General features: G+C 43.8%; 1 protein-coding gene across 1 annotated transcript; it reads left to right on the forward strand.

The window, feature by feature from the left end:
- The first annotated feature begins 1,323 nt into the window (after positions 1-1,323).
- On the forward strand, positions 1,324-20,668 carry OVOL2 (ovo like zinc finger 2). The gene is made up of 4 exons (XM_066595779.1): positions 1,324-1,592; positions 4,263-4,516; positions 14,355-14,541; positions 20,231-20,668. The coding sequence occupies exons 1-4, from the start codon at positions 1,493-1,495 to the stop codon at positions 20,539-20,541; spliced, it is 852 nt and encodes a 283-aa protein (XP_066451876.1). The 5' UTR covers positions 1,324-1,492; the 3' UTR covers positions 20,542-20,668.
- The last annotated feature ends 1,769 nt before the right edge of the window (positions 20,669-22,437 follow it).

Below are 22,437 nucleotides of genomic sequence, written 5' to 3' on the forward strand. Positions count from 1 at the left end.
GGGATCAGCCCTATTCGCATTTGCACAAGGAAAGACTAGAAGCAACGGGATAAAACTGAAAGGGAGGAGATTAGATACTAGAAAAAACTTTCTGACATTAAGACCTTTTTGACACAGGTGTTGCGATTTTTGGCCACCAAATCACGGCTATCTCCAGTGTATATACGCCGCGGCCCGTAATTCTGTGGGCCGGGGGAAGAGATCTTAGTGTTGCCTCCCCCTCCCTTTTGCTGGCTGATAGCTGCAATAGAAGCTCCCATAGAAGCCCATGGGAGCTGCTGGCAAGGGGAGGGAGAGGGACTTTAGCAGCATTTGCTATGCTAAATTCCCTCCCTCTTTCCTTTTCTGGTGGCTTCCATAGGAGTCTATGGGAATGGCCGGCGTATTCACGCAAAAGATGGGACAAGTCCTATCTTTTCCTGGCTGTGTGTGAAAGCAGCTGACTGGAATGTGCACCATATGTTCTAGCTTTTCCAGCCGGACAGTTTTACACGTCTGAACAGATGCATTGAAATGCAATGCTTTAAATGGTAACGATTTACAGACAGTGTTTTGTTGCGGCACAATAGCCACAATAAAACGCTTGTGTCTAAGAGGCCTGAGTGTGATCAATGAGTGGAACAGGTTGCCATGGAAGGTGGTGAGTTCTCCTTCAATGGAAGTGTTCAAACAGAGGCTGGACAGACATCTGTCCGGGATGATTTAGTAAATCCTGTACTGAGCAGGGGGTTGGACCCGATGACCCTGGAGTTCCCTTCCAACTCTACCATTCTATGAAAACAAAAACGCTGATGTGACCAAGCCTTTCATAGTCGTTGGCCTTGCTGGGATCTGTGGTGTTTCTGTTATGTTGTATTTGGTTGGTATAATCTACCAGAACCCTGTGTGCCCTTCAACAGCATCGGGAACAGAACCTACCTGACGCCAAGTGGCACTAATGGGTGATTTGATGGCAGTGTCTATGGTACATGATGAGGACACAGAAGGTTGTAGACAGAAGTCTCTTCTTACTGCCATTACTTATAGTGTATGATTGTCTATAACATGATTACATAATGTTACATTGAATAGACTAGTAGCCACTTCCACACTCCTTCTAGCCACTCTTCAGAAGCCTTCCTCACCTGCCCCTCTCCTACTAGTGCAGCCCACCGCAGGTAATCCCAGTGTCTGCAGGATGAATGGGCTGTGGGGCTTTGTTACATTCCTGCAGACACTCGGCGGCCGCTCCATGAGGAAGGGCAGGGACTGAGCTGCTCCAACCGGTCGGACAGGTAAGCACTTTGTTGACACCGTTATATTTGCAGCACGCATGCGCACTGCCGCAGTTCCTGGTGCGGTTCGCTATTGCTCCCTTTTCTCGGAAGTTTTTGGAGAGTGGATGCAGGTAACGGAGGACACCTGAGCGCCGCCAGAGAGGGGAGTCCGGCACTGCCAGGTGGAGGTGAGACGTGCCCTCCTGCTAGATCTCTCCAGGGATCACCCGATCACCATGCCCAGAGCCTTCCTGGTGAAGAGGAGGACCCCGCCGCCGGTGCTCCGCAGCTGGGACGAGCAGCCCGACGAGGAGAGAGCGGACACCTACATCCCAGGTGAGGGAGAGAGGGACAGAAGACACCCCATATGTACCCCTCATATACATAGTCCTCATATATATACACCCCATATACACCCACCCTCTTCATGGACACATTGTTATAATTCCTGCATTTATAAACTTACTTCTTTTATGCTCTTCTATATGTACTCCCATACACTTCTCTCATCCTACTGCCTTCATACAAATCATATACATATCCCCCTAATCTGTACAGACTTCATACATACACCTCTTATATACTTGCCCCTCCTATACATCTCTAATCTGCATAGCCTTCATACATACACCTCCCTTATACATACCTGTCTAATCCATTCTGCTATCATACATACACCTCTTATATACTTGCCCCTCCTATACATCTCTAATCTGCATAGCCTTCATACATACACCTCCCTTATACATACCTGTCTAATCCATTCTGCTATCATACATACACCTCTTATATACGTGCCCCTCCTATACATCTCTAATCTGCATAGCCTTCATACATACACCTCCCTTATACATACCTGTCTAATTCATTCTGTTATCATACATACACCTCCTATACATCTCTAATCTGCTTGGCTTCATACATACACCTCCCTTATACATACCTGTCTAATCCATTCTGCTATCATACATACACCTCTTATATACGTGCCCCTCCTATACATCTCTAATCTGCATAGCCTTCATACATACACCTCCATTATACATACCTGTCTAATCCATTCTGCTATCATACATACACCTCCTATACATCTCTAATCTGCATAGCCTTCATACATACACCTCCATTATACATACCTGTCTAATCCATTCTGCTATCATACATAGACCCTCTTCATGGACACATTGCAATTCCTAGATTTATAAATTTACTTTCTTTATACTCCATCTATATACACTCACACTTCTCTAATCCATACTGCCTTCATACAGGTCATATACATATGCCTCTAATCTGTGCAGTTTTCATACATGCACCTCTGATATATTTAGCTCTGTTATAACTACCCCTATAATGGGGTCATTCTTCATACACCTCTAATCCAGGCTGCCTTCACACACTTCTCTAATCTCTGCAATATTTATATATACATACCTCTCTAATCCAGAGTTTTCATACAGATACTTCTCATATACCTACCACGTCTCTTCAAATAGCTGTTCAAGCCATGCTGCTATCATACATACACCTTTCGTACATACTTCCCTCATCTGTATAGCCTTCATACATACATTTCTTCTACACACCCATCTAACAATCCATGCTATTTTACAAACCTCTCTCTCTCTTATACACTCCTATATATAATTATATCCTCTACTCTGTATAGCTTCATACACTTCTCTAATCTGCACAGTTTTCATATATACATGCCTCTCTAATCCATACAGCCTTCATACATACACTTCTCATATGCCTATCACATCACTTATACATATTTGTCTAATCCATGCTGATGTAATTTTACTTCTACATTTCTTATATATTATATACCCCTCTATTCTGTACAGCCTTCATACGTGCACCTCCCTTGCACATACTTGTCTAAACCATGCTAGCATACATACACCTCTCATATACATACCCCTCTAATCTATACAGTTTTCAAACATTTTCATACCTCTACTTCTCTTATATATACATCTCTAATCTATACTGCCTTCATACACTTCTCTAATCCACAGTCTTCATATACTTTTCATATACATACCTCTCTGCACATCTATCATATTTCTCTAATCCATACTGTCTTCAGACATAACTATTCATTGACATATCTCTCTAGTTTGTGAAACCTTCATATATACAACCTTCTTTTACATACACCTCTTATACATACCTCTCTAATCCATACAGCCTTCATACATAGAGCTTTCATACATATCTCTCAAATCTCAACAACCTTTAGTTTATACTGCCTTCATACATACTTTTCATATACATCCCGCTGCTCCCATATAAGTATCGATCTCCTCTATACAGCCTTCATACATAGCCCTCCTTCATAAATACTTATAATAATATGTCTATCCATTCTTTCTTCCTCTGTCATGTTCATACACTTCATACAAATACTTGGCAGGTGGTCATCTTTTAAATCCCACTCTATTGTATATGTGACTATATACACTCGTGTTGGACCTGTGTGAGCTCCATTGTGAAGTTTCCAGGACCTGAGCTGTTTGCACAAGTGGCGCAGATGCCATGCTGGGTGATCTTCTAGTGTTTGTCTTTGGGACAATGGGAGCAATTCAAGGCTGCAGGGAATGACTGGTCCAAGGCTGAGGGGGGCTTTGGTTGAGATTGGGGGGCTCATAGACTGAGTTTAGCTCTTATCTGCTCTATGTTTGTCTTTCTTCTCTCGCAATCTAACGGAAAGTCCGTGCCATCACTGCAGCTCCTATGTGTTTGCTTTATGCCATTGACTTGTTAATGAGAGACTTACATTGTGACTACACCCTGAGTACAAACAGTGCAGCCCTCACCTGCCGCCTCCTCCTCCCTCACCTCCTCCCTTTTTAGTGATTGTTGCTCTGGGGAAAAGGGATCAGCTTTACATATTTGCCTTTCATTTAACTTTCGGAAAAAAAAAAAAAAAGCCACACTTTGCCCAGAACCCTCCAGGTGATGCTATCTGCTCACATCCACCCTTGTGTTTGTCTCCAGACAGCATTGACTGCATCTTCAAGTATGAGACTGAAGACAGCCTGAGTAACAGCAGCAGCAATGGAGACCCTGTAGGGGACAGTCCTGAGAGGGGCAGCAGTGACTCCAGCCTCTATAATGGGAGTCAGACCACCCCCAGCAGTGCTGACCAATGTGAAGACGAGCCGTCCCCTGCAGCAAAAGGAAGTAGTAAAGAGAATGCTGAGGAACAAGCTCTGGATCTCAAGAAGTCATCCGTCAGAACCAAAATTAAGGTATTTTTAACTATGTAAAAGCAGACTGCGAGAATATTCGCCGTCCTCTTTGTATCCAAAGCAAGACATTTAGAATTAACTAGATATTTACTGTAAATCAATATCTGAAAATTCTCATATTCGGGCATGTTTGCATTGTGAGATATGTGACATAAAGTAGTAATTATGGGTGGAAGGGCTTGTGCAATCCTAAGGAGTAAAACTAGGGCTACATGGAGATTTTGGGCTGCAACATGTGCTGTGCGACCAAAACAGCTGCGTAGTGTAGCACATCGCACTGCCATTGATGTGAATGGTGTCGTAGTGCGCATTGGGGGTCGCTGCGACCACGGTTAGATTTTTTTGGACTATCATTACGACTGCATTGAGTCCTAGGCAAAGACTTGTGTCTGATAACAGGCAGCAATAGATTGCAGTTAACCAGTTAACTGCAGTAGGATATAGGGTTCTTTCATATGATCAGAAAATGCCTGCCATTCGCACCTAAAGACGCCGCTTAATCTGCTGCTGCACGTTTCCGCTCCATAACCTACATGTATACATGCGGATTTCCATGCAGAAATTTCTGCGTCTTTAGGTGCCGATTCACTTGTGTGAAAGCACCCATGCAGTGCTTAAGATTTATTAGACAGGCCAGGGATTCATGATCTACAATCATTTGTATTGTTGCCTTGTTTGTGGGAAACTTTATTTTTTTTTTTAAAGTTTGAAACTAATTTGCAAACACTAAATTTTGGGGTGGAGGGGAGATCGTACTTCTATTGCTGTGTTTGCAAGATGATGCCACATTGACGGGATGCGGAGCACTTCATGCATGTCTTTTAGGGACTTTAAACGCTAATGTTTTTTGCTTTCCCGTTGTGCTGATCCGTGGTGGGAACAGCAAAGCGGGAAGAAAACCTTCACATTTTCAAGCCCATAGAAATGTATTGAAGCGGAAGGTCCTCAGTTGTATTTTTGTATTTTCCGTATCCATTCTTTTTTTTTTTTTTTTTACACTGGATCAAAAGTGCAGATTCAGTAATGGAATAGAAACGCTATGTTTTCTCCTTAGGTAGAGCACCTAGACGGTGAGTGAGGAGACTCAAAAGGCCATTTATGCTCCTCAGGGTTACCGTATTTTCCGGACTATAAGGCGCACATAAAATGCTGAGAATTTCTCAGAAATAGAAAGTGCGCCTTATAATCCGGTGCGCCTTATATATGAACCCGACAGTAAAGAAAGGGGTTCATACAGGATCCTTTACCTCTATCGTGGGCGGCATACCACAGCACACACCATGCTCCTCCCCCCCCCCCCCCCCGTGCGCCTATGAATTTATTCTTCACTTGGGTTTTTACAGTACAGGTGCTCCCCGACTTGCGAACAGGTTCCGTTCCGGGAGCCCGTTCGCAAGTCCGTTTTGTTCGCAAGTCAAACAAGTAGTAGTATGGAGCGGGATCGCGGGTGGATCCTGCTCCATACAACGTCGGGTGCCGGCTGTTCTTACAGCGGGCACCCGGCGGCAGCAGTTCCGACGAGCCGCGCCGCTTGTCAGAACTGTTAACACTTTAAATACCGCTCTGACAGCGGTATTTAAAGTGTTAACAGTTCTAACGAGCGGCGCGGCTCATCAGAACTGCTGCCGCCGGGTGCCCGCTGTAAGAACAGCCTGCAACCAATGTTCAGGGGGCCCGTACAGCGTCCCACGATGAGATCGCGGGACGCTGTGCGGTTGCTAGGCAGCCGGGGACCTCCTGAAAGGCCCCAGGGCTGTCTATGCAGAGTGCCCATCTAGCGCACGACTTGCTAGGCGCTCTGCATAGACAGCCCTAGGGCCTTTCAGAAGGCCCCTGGCTGCCTAGCAACCGCGATCTGACCGGACAGGCTTCTATCAGGCTTGATAGAAGCCTCTCCGGCCCCTGCACAGCACTAATGTGCTGCGCCTTATAATCCAGTGCGCCTTATATATGAAACAAGATTGCTTATAATGCGCTCATAGAAAGTGCGCCTCATAATCCGGTGCGCCTTATAGTCCGGAAAATACGGTATTACCCAGAGGGGCCTTAATGGCCATGGTCTCTTGAGTCTCCTCTGCTAGTGGATCAAAAGTGCAGATTTCTTCCTAGCAAAGCTAGACTCCTACTGTACACTGCTGATGGGCAAATACCCTGAAACAGCTGTCTGTACATGGAGTCTGTCTTTGCTTTTAATTCCCAGTCATTGTAACAAGACTTGTATAAAGAGTCTAATAGGTGGCACTGTGGAGGTATTATTCCATCTCCCTTATTTGGAAACGGAATACAGATGGATCTTTATTGCATTGTACTCAATGGATGGAAGATATTTCAATTTATTTTTTGGTGGTGGTAGGGGGAGAGGAGGGGTTGGGTGTCTGTGGCAGGAGCAGCTTTTCAGTAAATATGGCTCAGTGATTAGCACTGCAGTCTTGCAATGATAGGGTCCTAGGTTCAAATCTCATTATGGGCCGTTGGTCAGATTTGAACCTGCAACTCTAGCACTGCAAGGTAGCAGTGCTAACAACTGAGCCACCATGCTTGGTCTTTCATTGCTGGAGAAATAGAAAAGCCAAAAAAATAAACACAACAACATAAAAAGCCAATAGAGGCATCACCCCTGGTAAGATTGAAACCTACAACTCCAGCACTGCAAGGTAAGGGCTTATGCACATGGCCGTTGGTGTTTTTATGTGCATCCGCCAGCGCAGTAAAAACACATGAACGGGCGCACAATGCTAACGTTTGTGCGCCCATTCAGACAGCCAGAGCCCGGCGCATATATGCCGAGCTCGCAATGCTGTTGGGTGGGGAAAGACAGTTTAGCTCTGCTAAACTGTTCTCCCCTTTCCCTCCCCCTCGCCGGCTCTCTGCAAGGGAAGTGGGCGGGAGCTAGTGTGCTAAGCTCCCGCCCCTTGTCGCAGCCAGGACGTCCCCTCCCATTGCAAACAGTCACGCTGCTAAATTCCCTCCTACCTCCCTTTTCCGGCAACTGTCATAGGCTCCCGTAGGATTCTATGCAGCCCTCGCATAAACACGGCCGATATATGCCTGTGTGAATCTAGCCTAGCAGTACAGAGGACTGAGCCACCACATTTTGTAACACTGGGGTCCTTAGTTCACGTCTGACCATAGACAACATTTACATGGAAGCTGTATGTTTGCACTGTGTTTATTCTCTTTCGTTTGAAGCATGGTGGCCCAGTCCTTAACACAGCTGCCTTGCGGTGCTGGAGTTGTAGGTTCCAATCCGACCAAGGGTGATGGCTCTATCAGTTTTTATGTTCTTTGTGTTTAGTCTTTTTTCTCTTTTTCTCTGGCAATGAAAAAACAAGTGTGGTGGCTCAGTTGTTGGCACTGCTGCCTTGCAGTGCCAAAGTTGTAGTTTCAAATCTGACCAAGAATGATGGCTGTATGGAGTTTATCAAAGTTGATGTTGTCCTTGATGAGATTTGAACCTAGGACCCCAGCAAGGCAAGGCAACAGTGCTAACCACTGAGCCACATCCATTGAAGAGGCGCCACCATGCTGAAAAATGGATGTAAGCAGTTTCCATTTCACCTCGGATTTCTGTTTTCCATTCCACTCGAAAAAACACTAGTGTGAACCTTTTCTGCTGTTCATCCTAGGAGCAACAAAGAAAACTGGAAAGTGCTGGAACCATACAGCAACGGTCGGACCCCACTAGTGATGGGGGTCCGTTCAGCTATAATATGCAATAATGTTTTATTAGCAATCCGGAAGATACTGGACCAATCGACCAATGGAAATGTTCCATTAGTTGTACAGGGACTGTATAAAATATTTTCTTGGATACTTGACAGTTGTTGAGGGATCAGGTAGATGGGAAGCGTCATGTGCACCAATGCAGATTTTCAACAGCAGCAATCTTCTACTTTGCCGATATCATGTAGTGGATGCAAGCTTATATTTATGGCTTTCAAGGTTTTCGTTTGCAGTCCTCTAATAGGAAACTTCATTGTTCACTTTCAGTAGTTAAAAAAATCTGTCTTGGCCATGTGATGGACACAGAGGTACGTATGTGTGCAAAACCGCAGTAGTTAGTGGATAAATGCATACACCGCGTGGCACGTTATGGCCAATGTAAATGCACTTTGTTTATCCGCTGGAAGTAAAGAATGACGATTCATCATCTTCAATAATAACAAACAGAAACCTTTAGGCTGGGCTCACACAAACATGAGTGATGGCGTGCCGCGCCAAGTCTATCCCTATACTCTATCTTCACGTTTATGCGTGCCAACATAGTACATGCCGTGACTTTTATGTGCAAAAAAACGCCCACAGATGTGAGTGAACCAATGCAAAGCAATGGGCTGTTAAAATCAAGTGTTGCGCGCAGGAAAAGTGAGTGCGCAATGGCAATATATGATGGTATAGTCTATAGAGAGATATGAAATGCACTCCATTCCTGACTCTGCTTTTAAGAGTGCAGCATGGTATGGAATTTTTATCTTGAGATTCTCTACAGGTCTTTAAAAAAAATTGCACCAAACATGATTTTGGCATTTTTGCAGCAAAAACTCCAGCATGAAGAGGTTTGCTGTAGGCCAACAGGGAACACACTGGGGGAGATTTATTAAGACTGACGCTTCATATGCCAGTCGTAATATCATCCCCGCGCCTAATATGTGGAGCACGTTTATTCATATGTTCTATGCGCCATACAAATAGCTAGAGTAGGTTTCCGCCATAATTTGTGCTACTTTCTGCCTCAGTGTAGAGTTCTGTATATGGGAAACTGGACTAATAATTCGTAAAAAAAAAAAAATTGAAAATACTTTTTGGATTTAAATGTACAAACCGCGGGTAATTGGTATTAGTTCTTTAATTATGGCTAGTGCTTTTACAGGTAATGATACGTTAAAGGGGCGTTCTCATCTCAGGTTTTCATAAGCACGATGGTCAACCACTGCTATGGCTACTGGCGACCTGGCCCGGAGCCTATAGAACGAACCAAGCGCTTATTGCACCACTGCTTCCGTAGATCTTACTAAACTGAACGAGAGCTATGAAAATGGCGCAGTGTACTCCACCGTTTTCATAGCTCCTATTAACTTCAATGGGAGCTACAGAAACAGCACTGCACTAAGCACATAGTTCTTTCCGACTACAAGTCAGAAGAGAGCTGCCGGGTTTTCTCATCTCGGGCCTTGAAGAATACCCCTTTTATATGCAATTTTTAACATATAATACGCAGTTGTAGCTTTTGGATAAGGGTTCTTTTAGACAAATCGATTTTCGTTTGAGCGAGTGATGTCACCGCTAGCTCATTTACACTCGTGCATCCCGTTTATACAGCAGATACAATGTTGGCTCGTTTAAACGAGAAATCGTTCAATCGTTCGCATTCACTGTATAAGTGACTCAGAAGGACCGAATGAGCGCTGTTTAAACCGTACGATAGGCAGACGAGCCAGCGATTATTTTTATGCCTGCAGAAAATGAATGATGAGCGAAAACTATTGTTCGTTAGCGCGTTTAGACCAAATGATCATAGCTAAAAGCAACTTAGGGCTAGTTCATACGAGCTGCACTAAAAAATTGTGACAAACTCTGCCGAAAATAGGATGAACGAAAAACAGCTGTGATCAAGTCACAGCAATTTTTCACGATTTTATCAAACGGTTGGTGACTGTGAAAAAACGCCTCAGCCCCGAAATCCCTCGGTTGGCAGAAGGCTTTTAAATGCCTCAACCAGAGGCACCTGTCAGTGTTAAGCAGCGCTCGCCACTGCTATACTCCCTCCCCTTCCCTTTTTCGGATGGCTCCCATTGGAGTCTATGGAGCCTCCTGCGTTGGTCCGTCTAAAGATAGGACATGTCCTACCTTTTAGTGCAAGAAATTTCGCTGTTGAAATAACACGCTTATATCCCAATTTTTGCGGTGCTTTTTGACGCATCCAAAAATCGTTTGTCTGAAAGAAACCATAGGAAATTATTGGTTCTAATGGACGCAATTTATTTATTTTTTTTGTGACGCGCCTGTGAAATAACGCTTGTGTGACAGAGGCCTGGGACTGAAGAGCACAATGATGCGGCTGTATTATACAAGGTGCGGTTGGTTGGCGGTCACATCTGAGTGGGCACATGTCCTTAGGGGAATTGCTTTGGATTGTAGTTTTGCGTCGGGGTCTTTGATCAGTGACAGACGAAGTTTTCTTTCTAATTACAGATAAATTACAAGGAAGTATCGTATGGTCTGCGCCTCCCAGTGAGGCTTCTTGTTATTTCCTCAGCAATCAATGATATTAACAAAATCGCTGAACTAAGGAATCTATAGCGGGACAGAGACAAAAGATAGCTGTTGGCCAAACAAACCCGTCAGCCCCGACAGCTCAGTAAACATTTGCTCAGCGCTGCTGAATATATATATTTTTTTTCAATATGGAGATACGCACTTGTGAAGACGACAGCACTGCCTATTATGGGGGGGATTGGATCAGGGAGGTTGAAATCTGACCTGAGATAAGAGGGGGTTTCTGTCTACCTTAAGGGTGTATTCACACGGGCAAGTGTAGTGTAGATCAGTGAAAATCACGCTCATTTAGCAGCGATTTCCTTTTCTTTTCCAGGCATTTATTATGCGTTTGACATTGAAAATTAACAATTTGCGTCGATATACGTGCATTTAAAAAAAAATGCATGCGATTCCAATAGTTAGAACGGTAAAAAAGTGCATCGCAATGGCGTGGCATGGCATGCAAGTGCAATGTGGTTTAAATTTTTTTGCATTTACTGCCATGGCAGCTATTTTTGAACAAGAATCACAATTTTTCTATCTCTGACTGCAAGAAAAATCACTCCTATAAATTAACTCATTAAAAGTAATGGGTTCTTTACATTACAAGTTTTGTCCTTCTTGCAATCAGACAGAACTCGCATGGATGAATACATCCTCAAGTGAACCTTTCATGTAAAAACGCATAAAAAAACCACTCTTGGTAATGTGCTGTGTATTACTGTGCCACCCAGGAGATGCTGAACAGATTATTACAGTTTTGTGGGAAGATACTAATTCTAACTTGTATTATAGTTACATCCCTGCCCATTTGAGTCTTAGGGGTCCAGTGGGTGGTCCTAGTCAGTGCATACAGAGGAGATAGCTGTCAATCACTGATAAGACCGCCCAGTGGACTCCTGAACTCGGTGTGAGCAAGAAGTGAAAATTAATAAAGTACAAGTCAAGGTGCATTCACACCTTGTTTTGGTCTTCGAGTCTGGTCTCCGCCTTAATCACCAAAACTTCAAATGGAACCATAGACCTTAGCTGGTGAAATGGAGACCAAAGTTGCGACCTTTGAACTCCGCTTGTCAAGATGTCCATTCATTTCAGTTAATTTTGGAAATAGGATAGTGTAGTAGACTATGCTATCCTGTCCTGCAAAAATGCTGTCAATGAACGAAAACCTACTAAAACGGCGACCAAAGTTTGCAACTTTGATCTCCGTTTCAGTAGTGACAGCCTATAATTTTGTCAGAATGCTGTATTTGGTATTGTAGATGGAACCTCCGGATGGAAACCATAGATAGGTTCATTGATGCATTGTGATCTTAGGGCCTATTTATGCTTCATGTCCATGGGCGGAACGGATTCCACATGCTGGAACCCGTAGTGGAATCCGCCCCTGCCTGTGTCACAGGACAACTCGGGTTCTCTACTAACCCGTCTGGGTCTTCATTTTCTTCTCTGCGGGCGTGCTACAATAGAACCCGTCCGTGCGGGACCCGCAGCAAAATGGAGCATGCTGTGATTTGTTTTCCAAACCAGAAGGTCCACAAATCAAATCCGCATGCTTTAATTTAGCTGCAGACGCCCATGTCTCCCTAAGGGCGGCTGGAATTGCGGATCGTCCGTAAATCAAATCCGCCCGTGGACATGAGGACTTAGAGCAAGCATTTTTATATTTGCATAAATGAGTAGATCAGGCAAGGAACGAAAGTTTGCCTACTTTTCAGTTGATCTTTTGCCAATTCAATGGGTGGAATATCGGGAAAAGCAATGTTCATGCCTGATAATTGGCCTGTGTAAATGTACCCTAATCAGTCACTGATGAGAAAACGTGTGCACATGAACAACCAGTGACGTAATACTAGATTATAGCAGAAGGCTGGTCAGATTGTATCAGCTTGGCCGCAGGTCACTAATGTAATGGGTGGAGAGCGAGCGTCAGATGGGACATGAAGAGAGAACATGTAGCTGTGCCTGCAGGAAGTGACTTTCAATAGCTCCATCAAGATAGAGAAAGGTCTTAAAGCTCTCTTACCTGGACCAATGATCATACGAACGTTGCTTCCTGATTTTTGCAGCGTGTAAACATCCCAGACATCCTACGGTTTATGTGCACATAAAAGTGAGAGAGAGCGGGGCTATGGCGGATTAACCCATAGCAGCGGGAGAGAGAGAGCGGGGCTATGGCGGATTAACCCATAGCAGCGGGAGAGAGAGAGCGGGGCTATGGGTTAATCCCCCATAGCCCCGCTCTCTATCTCCCTGCTATGGGAAAATCACGAAGCCCTACGGGGCTTCTTCTCTCTCTCCTCCTGGAGCAGCTGCCTGTTCAGGTGATTTTTAGCACAGTATAGGCGCAATTTTTTTCACACACCTATACTGCGCTAAAATGAAACTCGACTGAATGAGGCTTAAGGCTGCATTCACATGGGCGAGCCCAATATCAAGCCGAGCAACTCTGCCTGATATCGCACTTGCCAACGTGCATTTTTCATGCCAAAGTGAGGTGTTTTACCTTAAAAAAAAAAATATCTTATCACTTTGATGAAATTGCGATCCTCCGATGCGAGTTTTACGTGCGTCATGTGTTTCCACTGATTTCAATGGGAAACATCGCTTCGTACTCACTTGAACATCGTACAGCATGTGAGTGCCATGCGATGTCTTTTAACATTCCATTAAAAACAATGGGTGAGTTGTTTCGAGGGAGCGCCAAAAGATAATTTCAAAACAGCCAATTTCACTGTTTAAAATCTGCAGCATTTCCGGTATGGTGGTTGCATAAAAACAATCGTTATGCATATGGACATCATACTGGCCCCACCCGTTCTAATAGGGTACATTTAATGCTAACGTCTGTCAGAATAAAGGGACAATAATTAGGAAATCCAGTTTTCAAGAAAGTGACGCTCTAGTCAGATGCAAACTTTGACCAAGGCCTGGAGGGGGTACAGAGTAATATTACCTGCAGCTACCCCTTTGCAGCTTTCTCCCCTGGATCTGCTGGTTCCTGGACACTCTTCGGCCTTTGATGGTGGCATTGTTCCTTTGAGGCACACTCACTCTGAATTGGTGATCTGAAATACTTCATGCTGCTTTCTAATTGGCCAGTGCTGCACATGTGAGCAACGCTGGCCAATCAGAGCTACATGTAGTATCTCAGACTACTTATGTACAACCAGTACAGAGTGTACAATGAGGGTAGATAGAGAACTGGTGTGGTCATCTTGGAAGAAGGGCCCTGAGAGCAGCAGAAAGAGAAAGCCATGTCCTGGATTGGAAAAAAACACCCCTTTAAGAGCACCGAAGACTTTCCAAAAAATATATATTTTTTTTACATGAACATGGGTGTTTAGCGCTGCTAACGCTTCATATTTATCAAAGTCTAAAGATGGTATTTTGACTTGTCAGAGTAGAAACATGTAGAACAGGTCAGACCTGGCCTAAAGCTTCTACGTAGTTGTGGAGGTATTTACTCTGTGAAGAATATGCCTCAAACCTCGCACACGCTAATGTTGATACATGTGCCATGTTGTGTCTCTCTGGGTGTATTTGTTCTAACCGTGAGATGTATCATTCATTTTCTTAGGTCACCAATGGGACACTCAGCGAAGAAATTTATAGCTGTGACATCTGTGCTAAAGGCTTCCGTTTGCAGCGCATGCTCAATCGGCACCTCAAGTGTCATAACCAGGTTAAAAGACACCTCTGTACATTCTGCGGTAAAGGATTCAATGATACGTTCGATCTGAAAAGACACGTGAGGACTCATACAGGTACGCGTGCTTTACTTTACTGTGTCTGCTGCCCTCTGCAGGTCACCATAGGAAAACGTGTAAAAAAAACAACTAATAAATGAATTGAACTAGGGTCTAATGCACACGGCAGACTGTGCGGTGGTTGCATACAGGATTCCTATGGCTGCAGGTGCCATGCTGACTCCACGTGGACTCATTCTCTTCTTAAAGCAGTGTAGAATAACAAATTTTTGTTGGATTTCATATGTGAATTTTGGGTGCAGAACGGCCCCTTAGGCTTTTGTGAAGTTAAGGTTTGGACATCAATGGGGGAAACGGCATTATTAATTACATATAAAAACTAGACTGAAAGCTTTTTCTAGAAGCTGCACTAGGAACACTTCCTACAACCCAACCACAATGCAAAGTGAATGACTTCCTAACCAAACACTTGAGGTGTTTGCCTACAGAATATTGCACCACTCAGCTGTTATGTCAGACGATGGGGGATTATGAATCTCCATTTACACAGAGATAGTGGGGCTTTGAAACTACAAATGCATATCATTGGTGTTTTCATAGCACTTTTTCACTGTGACCTTGATATAAATTACGTTTAAAGCTGTTGTCTGGTTTAGAAAATCCATTTTCATATACCCCATTAAGAAATTGTGAGATAATAGAGGGCAGGGGTCCTCTGTTCAGGATCCTCCTATCTTGACCAGAGTGGAGAACAGTTACAAAAACTGTTCTGGAGGACCCATCGTGTGCTGCATTACACAGAGAACCTATTGATTTGAATAGATACCATGTAATACTACTTTTTTCCTGTGGTGGCGCTATAGGGAAACTGAACACTTACTACTTCACAAATTACAGCTGATCGCTGGGAGTCGCTTTGTGATCAGCATATTGTCACGGTATCCTTCTAACCAGTACGGATTGTCTAATGTGATGAATACTTTAAATTGAGACAGTTTTGTGAACACTTCTAATTTTCTATTTTTTTGTGGGGGGGAAAAAAACCTAGTTGGACATTACGGGGTTACAATCAGAGGGAGCACCATCCTTGCCTTGTAAGATGTGCATTACTTACTCTGACTTTGCCGGCCTCACATGACCGGATTTCAATTGCGGAATCCACGATCATTACCGTGAGGACAATCCACGGTATTCCGCACCCATCAAAAAATAGAGCATTTGCATATACAAACAGATGAACAGGTAGCGATTGTGATTTCCATGAGCGGATTTAAAATCTCAGCATGTTCTATTTTTCTACGTAATCCTTACGGACAGCTTCCATTGAAGTCAATGGAAGCAGTATGACCCACGGTCCAGCCGCAATTGTCATCACCTTGCATCGTGCGGAATAAAACAAATATTTAAAAAAATCTGTAGTGTGCATGACCAACAGAGAGCGTCCGCGGTCATCAGCAATACAGAAAAGCGAAGGCATGCGTAGTTGCCAGCCAGGGTCATAGCCGGATTCCACTGCAGGCTCCCGCATATGGAATCCGGATCACCGATGTGAAACCGGCCTTTGAAAGAACCCGCTTTGATTATGTCATACTGTACAGGGTGATACTAAAAGAATGGTGCAAAAGTAAATCTAAATTCTTCATACAACATCCAGAATGACCTGAAAAGATAGAACTCTTCACGTTTGTAATGCACCTTACAAATGTTCAACACGGGCGCCATTGGTGGCATTAGATGACCCAACACAACACATCTGCAGTGAAATCGATAGCAGAGAATATGCCGGGACACACATGGGCAGAACCGGACTATTGATTTGACATCTGCCGTGTCGCCAAGGGAGCCCACATTAAGCATCTATAACAGAGGTACTCCACAGGTAGACTGGGGTCTGAATGTGGACCTCAGCCTCCAACTGTCCGGACCTCTGTTGTCCAGACCAGAACAAAGAACCGCTGCCAGGTCCCTTTTCCCCTCAACTAAATCCTTTCAAGTGTGATGGCTGGTCATACTGACAGGACCTGACTCTGTAGCGTAGCTTCACTCCTCCTCCTGCGCTGGACTCTTAGTGATCTTGAGAACAGGAGCCGCTGGTTATTTTTACCCCTCATTACCTGACCCTGATAGACCTTCACCTGATGGCAGAGTACCCCTGACCTACAAGGTACATTAAATACTTGAAGAGTTTTTTTAACTTTTCATGTGATTCTCGCAAAAATCGCGAAGAACAAACTCCTGATTCATTTTTAACATTAGGAAGTCCCATTGACATATTAAAAAACGCAAGTGGATAGGAGCCCTAAGAATAAGTCATTTTTACTTTTGCACCTTTTTTTTTTTTTTTTATCGCCTTGTACTATAATCCCAGATAACAGGAAAGCACCATATTATATGTGTGTGATATCAGTCATTAAGTTAATAGGTGCAGTTCATTCTCCACCCAGAAGATAAAATTATGATTCATGTACATTGTTTTCATTGGACATGCCCAAGACCGATGGTCGATTCAATGTAGTGCAATTGAAACCATGCACTTTTTTTACATCTACAAATACCAACGTTCTTAAAATAGGGAAAAATGAAGTGCAATTGTGTTTTTGTCTTTGTTTCAATTCACGCCACTTAAAAGGTTTTCAGTACAGTACATACCCTGTTTCCCTGAAAATAAGACATAGCATGATTTTTCAGGCTTTTTGAGGATGCTTGAAATATAAGCCCTACTCCAAAATTAAGCCCTGCTAACAGTTAATTAAAAAGGTCACTTTAAATAGCATCCAGGCAGCTATTCATGTAAAAAAGTTAAACCTTATTGAACAAAAATTAATATAAGACACAGTCTTATTTTCAGGGAAACACGGCAGTAAATTAAATATTAGCATTAAAAATATATAACTAGTCCCACAATAAACAAGCCTTCATACAACAATAAATAAAAATGTTGTGGCTCTTGGGCTGACCTGAAAAACTATATTTTACAAGCTTTTAGAACTTGGTAGAGGGCAAAGGATTTGGTTAAGTGAATCACTCCTCTAAACACAGTTCAGACAAGTCAGTGAGTAATTTAGCTGATTTTCCCCAAATGTGGCCTATTCAATTAGTCAGCAGTGGAACCCATGAGTCACAGCCTGACGGGGATCAATAGACTGCACCTAGATTCTTGGTTTCTAATAAATTGCAGGGGGAGGGGATGAACCGACTTCAAGGCAAAAAATACCCTAGAAGATAAAGGTGATACTGATATACACTGGCATGCCAAAAGTCATTGACAGGAACTAATATTATGGAGGACTCCCTCTAGCCAGCGCAGTGCAGCAACTCAACATGGCATCGATTCCACAAGTAGATGGAAGACGTCTGGAGGGAAGTTGATCCGTACCACAGCTCTGTGATACTTGTAGGTGCAGGATCTCTGGTGGACCTCTCCGCCTCATCCAATAAATGCTTGATTGGGCTCATGTCAGGCGAACATGCAGGTCAGACCGTTCATAAGAACTGTTCAGAATACTCCTCGAACCAATTCTGAACTTGGGCCCGATGGCACAGTGAACTATCCTTCTGGAATATCCCATCATTGTAAGGGTACATTAAGTCCATTAAGGGCTGCAAATGGTCACCAAGCAGTGAAACATAGCTGCCATAGGTCAATGATGTGTTTAGGTGGACCCAACCCATGTCATGAGAACACAACCCACCCCAATATGAAACCACCACCAGCCTGCACAGTGCCTTCCTGACAACTGGGGTCCATGGCTTCATAGTGTCTGCTCCGCACACGAACCCTACTATTAGTCTGAAACAATTGGTACCGTAACTCATCGGACCACGTTTCATTTTGCTAGACCTCTGTGGTCCAGTAAGCAACCGCACAAGCCCAGCTGAGGCACTGTGGTGTCAACAGAGGCACTCTGGGGGGTCCTGTGCTCCCATATCCCATGGAAGCTAAATAATGCTGCACTGATCTGCAGGATATACATGTGGGACCTCCTGCTTTGGATGTGATTTCTGTTCACACGGACAAATCTAATCAGACGTTGGTTGCAATCATTAAGCACCCCAGGTGGTAGTGCCTTCTATGATATATTTCCGATACACACATGATTTTTGTGGATCAAGGAATGTTACATATCCACAAATCTTTGGAAATGGAGTATCTAATTCGTCTGGCAGCTTACTGTATTATCGCACCTCGTACAAACTTTAATAATTCACATCGCCTTACCATGAGCATGCTGACCAGTGTTCAACCTCACACACAAGGTAACACCTCAGAACTTATACAGCTGTGGGCATTCCCAAACTGTCACCTGAGCCAACAACGCATCATAATCAATTTATATACTGCTATCCCATGACTTTTGGCATGTCAGTGTATTAAAAATGATTATAGATTTGTGGTGCCATGTTATAATAAAGAGAATATATTCCCTACATTGTTTTTACTAATAAAAAGCAGATGGTGAAAGATTTTCCATTTTTATTTTCCATGCAAGCTTATGGAGGCTGTTGCCTTGTCTGAGCTGCAGCAGTTAACAGCATTAAGGCTGGGTTCGCACAGGGCGTATTCCCGCCGGAAATCCCGCGGTTTGGCCGCAGCAAAAACCGCGAGATTTACTCCGGGAGAACCGCCGCGGAGAAAGCTGCGGCGGCTTTGAAGCAGCTTGGCCGCTCGCTTTTCCGTTGCGGCCGGCGCTCCCATAGAGGAGAGCACGGCCACGACGAAAGTAAACAATAAACAGACATGCTGCATCTTTTGAAACCGCGGCTGCGGCCGCCGCAGCCGCGGTTTCAGCCGGACTTACCGCAGCGGATTGACCGTCCCGTGTGGACGAGATTTCTGAGAAATCTCGTCCACATGGCTGGCTAATCCCGAGATTAGCGGCCGCGGGCGGTTTTGCCGCGGCTGAATTCCACGCGGCAAATCCGCCCTGTGTGAACCCAGCCTAATGGGGCTTTGCCACTAGGATGGAACCCCATCCCTTAGCTGGGCCCTGCGTAAAATAAAAAACGAGTATATACTCGCCTCTTCTGGAGTCCTGAGACACAGCTTACAGTCACTGACAGTATTTTACAGTGACTTCTGGTTAGTCCGACAGCAGAAGCATGTGACTGTTGCAGCCAATCAGAGGCCTTAGTGGCACATGCCCCAAACTTTTGGCAGGACCACGTGCTTCTGCCGTCCGACTACCCAGAAGTCACTGCCGAATACCGGTGGCGACTGTCAACTGCGTCCCAGTGAATATACTCTCCTTTTTTTTATTTTACACAAGGCCCAACTGAAGGACATTGTTTTGTCCTAATAACAAATCCCCTTTAAGAGGTATGATTTTCAGCAACCTCGTGAGCTATAGACACAATGGACAGGAGGGGACATATTTACTTCTATGGAAGCGTGTTCTAGGCATGCTATGATTTGAAATTGTTGTACAGGGAGGAGGAGGAGGTGAGCTGTGACCATAACCTACTGGATCCTGTATTACCTAGATAGAGGTGTCGCCTTTCATTTTAATTCTGGTTGTGATGATAAATGTGATGACTGCTGAAAATTTTTCTCTGCAGAACAGGAAGTGTTGGTCTGTTAGGCTCAGTGGTCAGTGTGAAAACGGCAAGACTTCCAGATTTTTTTTTTTTTAACAAAAATGGGAAATCAAACCTTAAAAAGAACATAATTCTATACAATAGGTCATTTTCAGATGACAAATACCCTTTATGCAATTATTAACCATTTTATTTTAAATTTTCCTTACAGGTATACGTCCGTATAAATGCGACATCTGCAACAAAGCATTTACTCAGCGCTGCTCCTTGGAATCGCATCTGAAGAAAATTCACGGGGTGCAGCAGGGCTATGCGTATAAGCAGAGGAGAGACAAGCTCTTTGTGTGTGAAGAATGCGGCTATACTGGACCCTCCCAGGAGGACTTATATTTGCACGTTTACAACACTCACCCCGGCAGCGCCTTCCTGAAGAAGACCACAAAAAAACTGGCAGCTCTTCTACAAGACAAAATTACATCTGTGCTCCAAGGAAGTCCCAAACCAGAGGAAGAGGTGGAGTGAGAAGCACATGAACTTTTTATACAGATTTTTACAATTTATATGAACTTTATATATTTTTACCATTTTTTTATTTTTTAATGAGGAAAACCTACACTGTAATACCACAAATTTATCATAGATGGGGGGGGGGGGGAAAGGAAACTACTGACTTTTAGCTTAAAAACTAATTACGGAAAACAGGTGACCTTCATAGCAATAATTTAATGCCCTGCTTTTGGTACTGGGACAAGAACAATGTGTATATATGATATTAGGTGTACATATCCATTGTCTTTTGTAGCAACAATTGTAAAAAAAACAAACAATATTTACTTATGATTTTTTAATATTGTACTTTCATCTGTTTTATATATATATAATGGGTGCTGGTGCCTTTTAATAAATGTAAGGTTTACATTTTGTGTGTCCTGATTTTTTTCAAGACTTGCATTATTGTATGCAAATTTATAGCATGATGCATTTCTCTCAACCAAATTAAAGGGGTTTTCCAGGCAAAAAGTATTGATGACCTATCCTCAGGATACGTCATTAATGGTAAATCGCTGAGGACTCGCTGCACGAGATCTCCTGTGATCACATGACCCTGCGTGACATAGGAGTCGGGAGAGGAAATGGCCTTGCTGGCTTCATTCCCATTGAGATCAATGAGAGCGTAAGCGGTTATTACACTTATGCATCCGTCCCCAGTGTCACAGGCGGAAGTGCCGGAAGTATAATAGCTGCCTCAGCTCCCATTCATTTCATTGCGAGTGGAGCCAGCTAGGCTATTTTCTCTCCCGAGTCCTATGACTGGACCATGTCTGACCTGCTGCACTGACAATGGGCCAGATGATCCCCGGGGATCCCCATGTGGTGGGTTCCTGGTGATTAACTATTCATGACTTATCCTGAGGATAGGTCATCAATAGTTTTTGCCTGGAAAAAACTCTTAACCAACACTGCAGCCCGGCCTGAGGGGGTTTCTTTGGGATTGCAGCTGCAACATCTAAAACACTTTCGCTGTATGTGTTGTAACCATTTTCAATGCAAATAGTTAAATACGCATGAAACCTGTGGATTTGCAGTAAGAAGTCCGAAGTGGATATGACCCATCTGATACCCTAAAAGCTGTACCAATTTTTGATTGTGTCATCGTGCAGCTTTAGCAGGTAAAAATCTTGGACAACTTAGAGTTATGGACTTTGGCATTCTCACTTTGCCTCAGCACCTAAGCCCAGAGACTGTTTGGCTTCCACCGAACCCTGATCACACGATCTAGATGAAGCCGTCCAATCAAATGAAATCAGTTATATATAAGAACACAGACCCTCAATGTTGGCTTAAAATATCCCGAATACTGTATAGCTATTTGAAGAGGACCCGTCACCTCTCCTGTTTTAGTAGATGTAATTCCTATGAAATAACCATTCTGGAGCATCTTTTGGCATGAACTGCTCCTATTGTTCTTCTTGGACTTACTTGACAGAAGGTATGTGTGTCTGCTGTCTGGCACTGTGAGCGCTGATTGTCAGACTGTGTAGGGACACATCACCCAAATGGTGAAACCCAATCCTCAATTTATTCATCTATTACGTGGAGGAATAACATGGGCACGACGCAACGGTTAATTCTAAAAGATGCCCCATAACTTATTTTATGAAGAATAGATTTAAAACAGGCATGTCAGGAAAGGTGCCAGGTCCTCTTTGAAGGGGCTGGCCTCCATCCACCGGTATGAGGACCCAGTTGTGCTAAGACAACATTCCCCAAACCATTACTCCACCTCCACTAACCCAAAGTTTTGACACTTGACAGGAGGACTTTAATTATTCTTGCTGCTTGTGCCAAATTCTGATCGATCCATCAGCATAGTGACACAGATATCTGCATATATCTGACCAGGCCAGGTTTCACTTC

The sequence above is a fragment of the Eleutherodactylus coqui genome, chromosome 3 (assembly GCF_035609145.1).
Source record: "Eleutherodactylus coqui strain aEleCoq1 chromosome 3, aEleCoq1.hap1, whole genome shotgun sequence".
Lineage (NCBI taxonomy): Eukaryota > Metazoa > Chordata > Amphibia > Anura > Eleutherodactylidae > Eleutherodactylus > Eleutherodactylus coqui.

Bases quoted from the DNA above. Each gene is read 5' to 3' on its own strand.
- OVOL2 (XM_066595779.1), top strand. From the start codon at position 1,493: ATGCCCAGAGCCTTCCTGGTGAAGAGGAGGACCCCGCCGCCGGTGCTC. The intron at 4,517-14,354 runs GTATTTTTAACT...TCATTTTCTTAG, and splicing joins CCGTCAGAACCAAAATTAAG to GTCACCAATGGGACACTCAG. The intron at 14,542-20,230 runs GTACGCGTGCTT...TTTTCCTTACAG, and splicing joins ACACGTGAGGACTCATACAG to GTATACGTCCGTATAAATGC.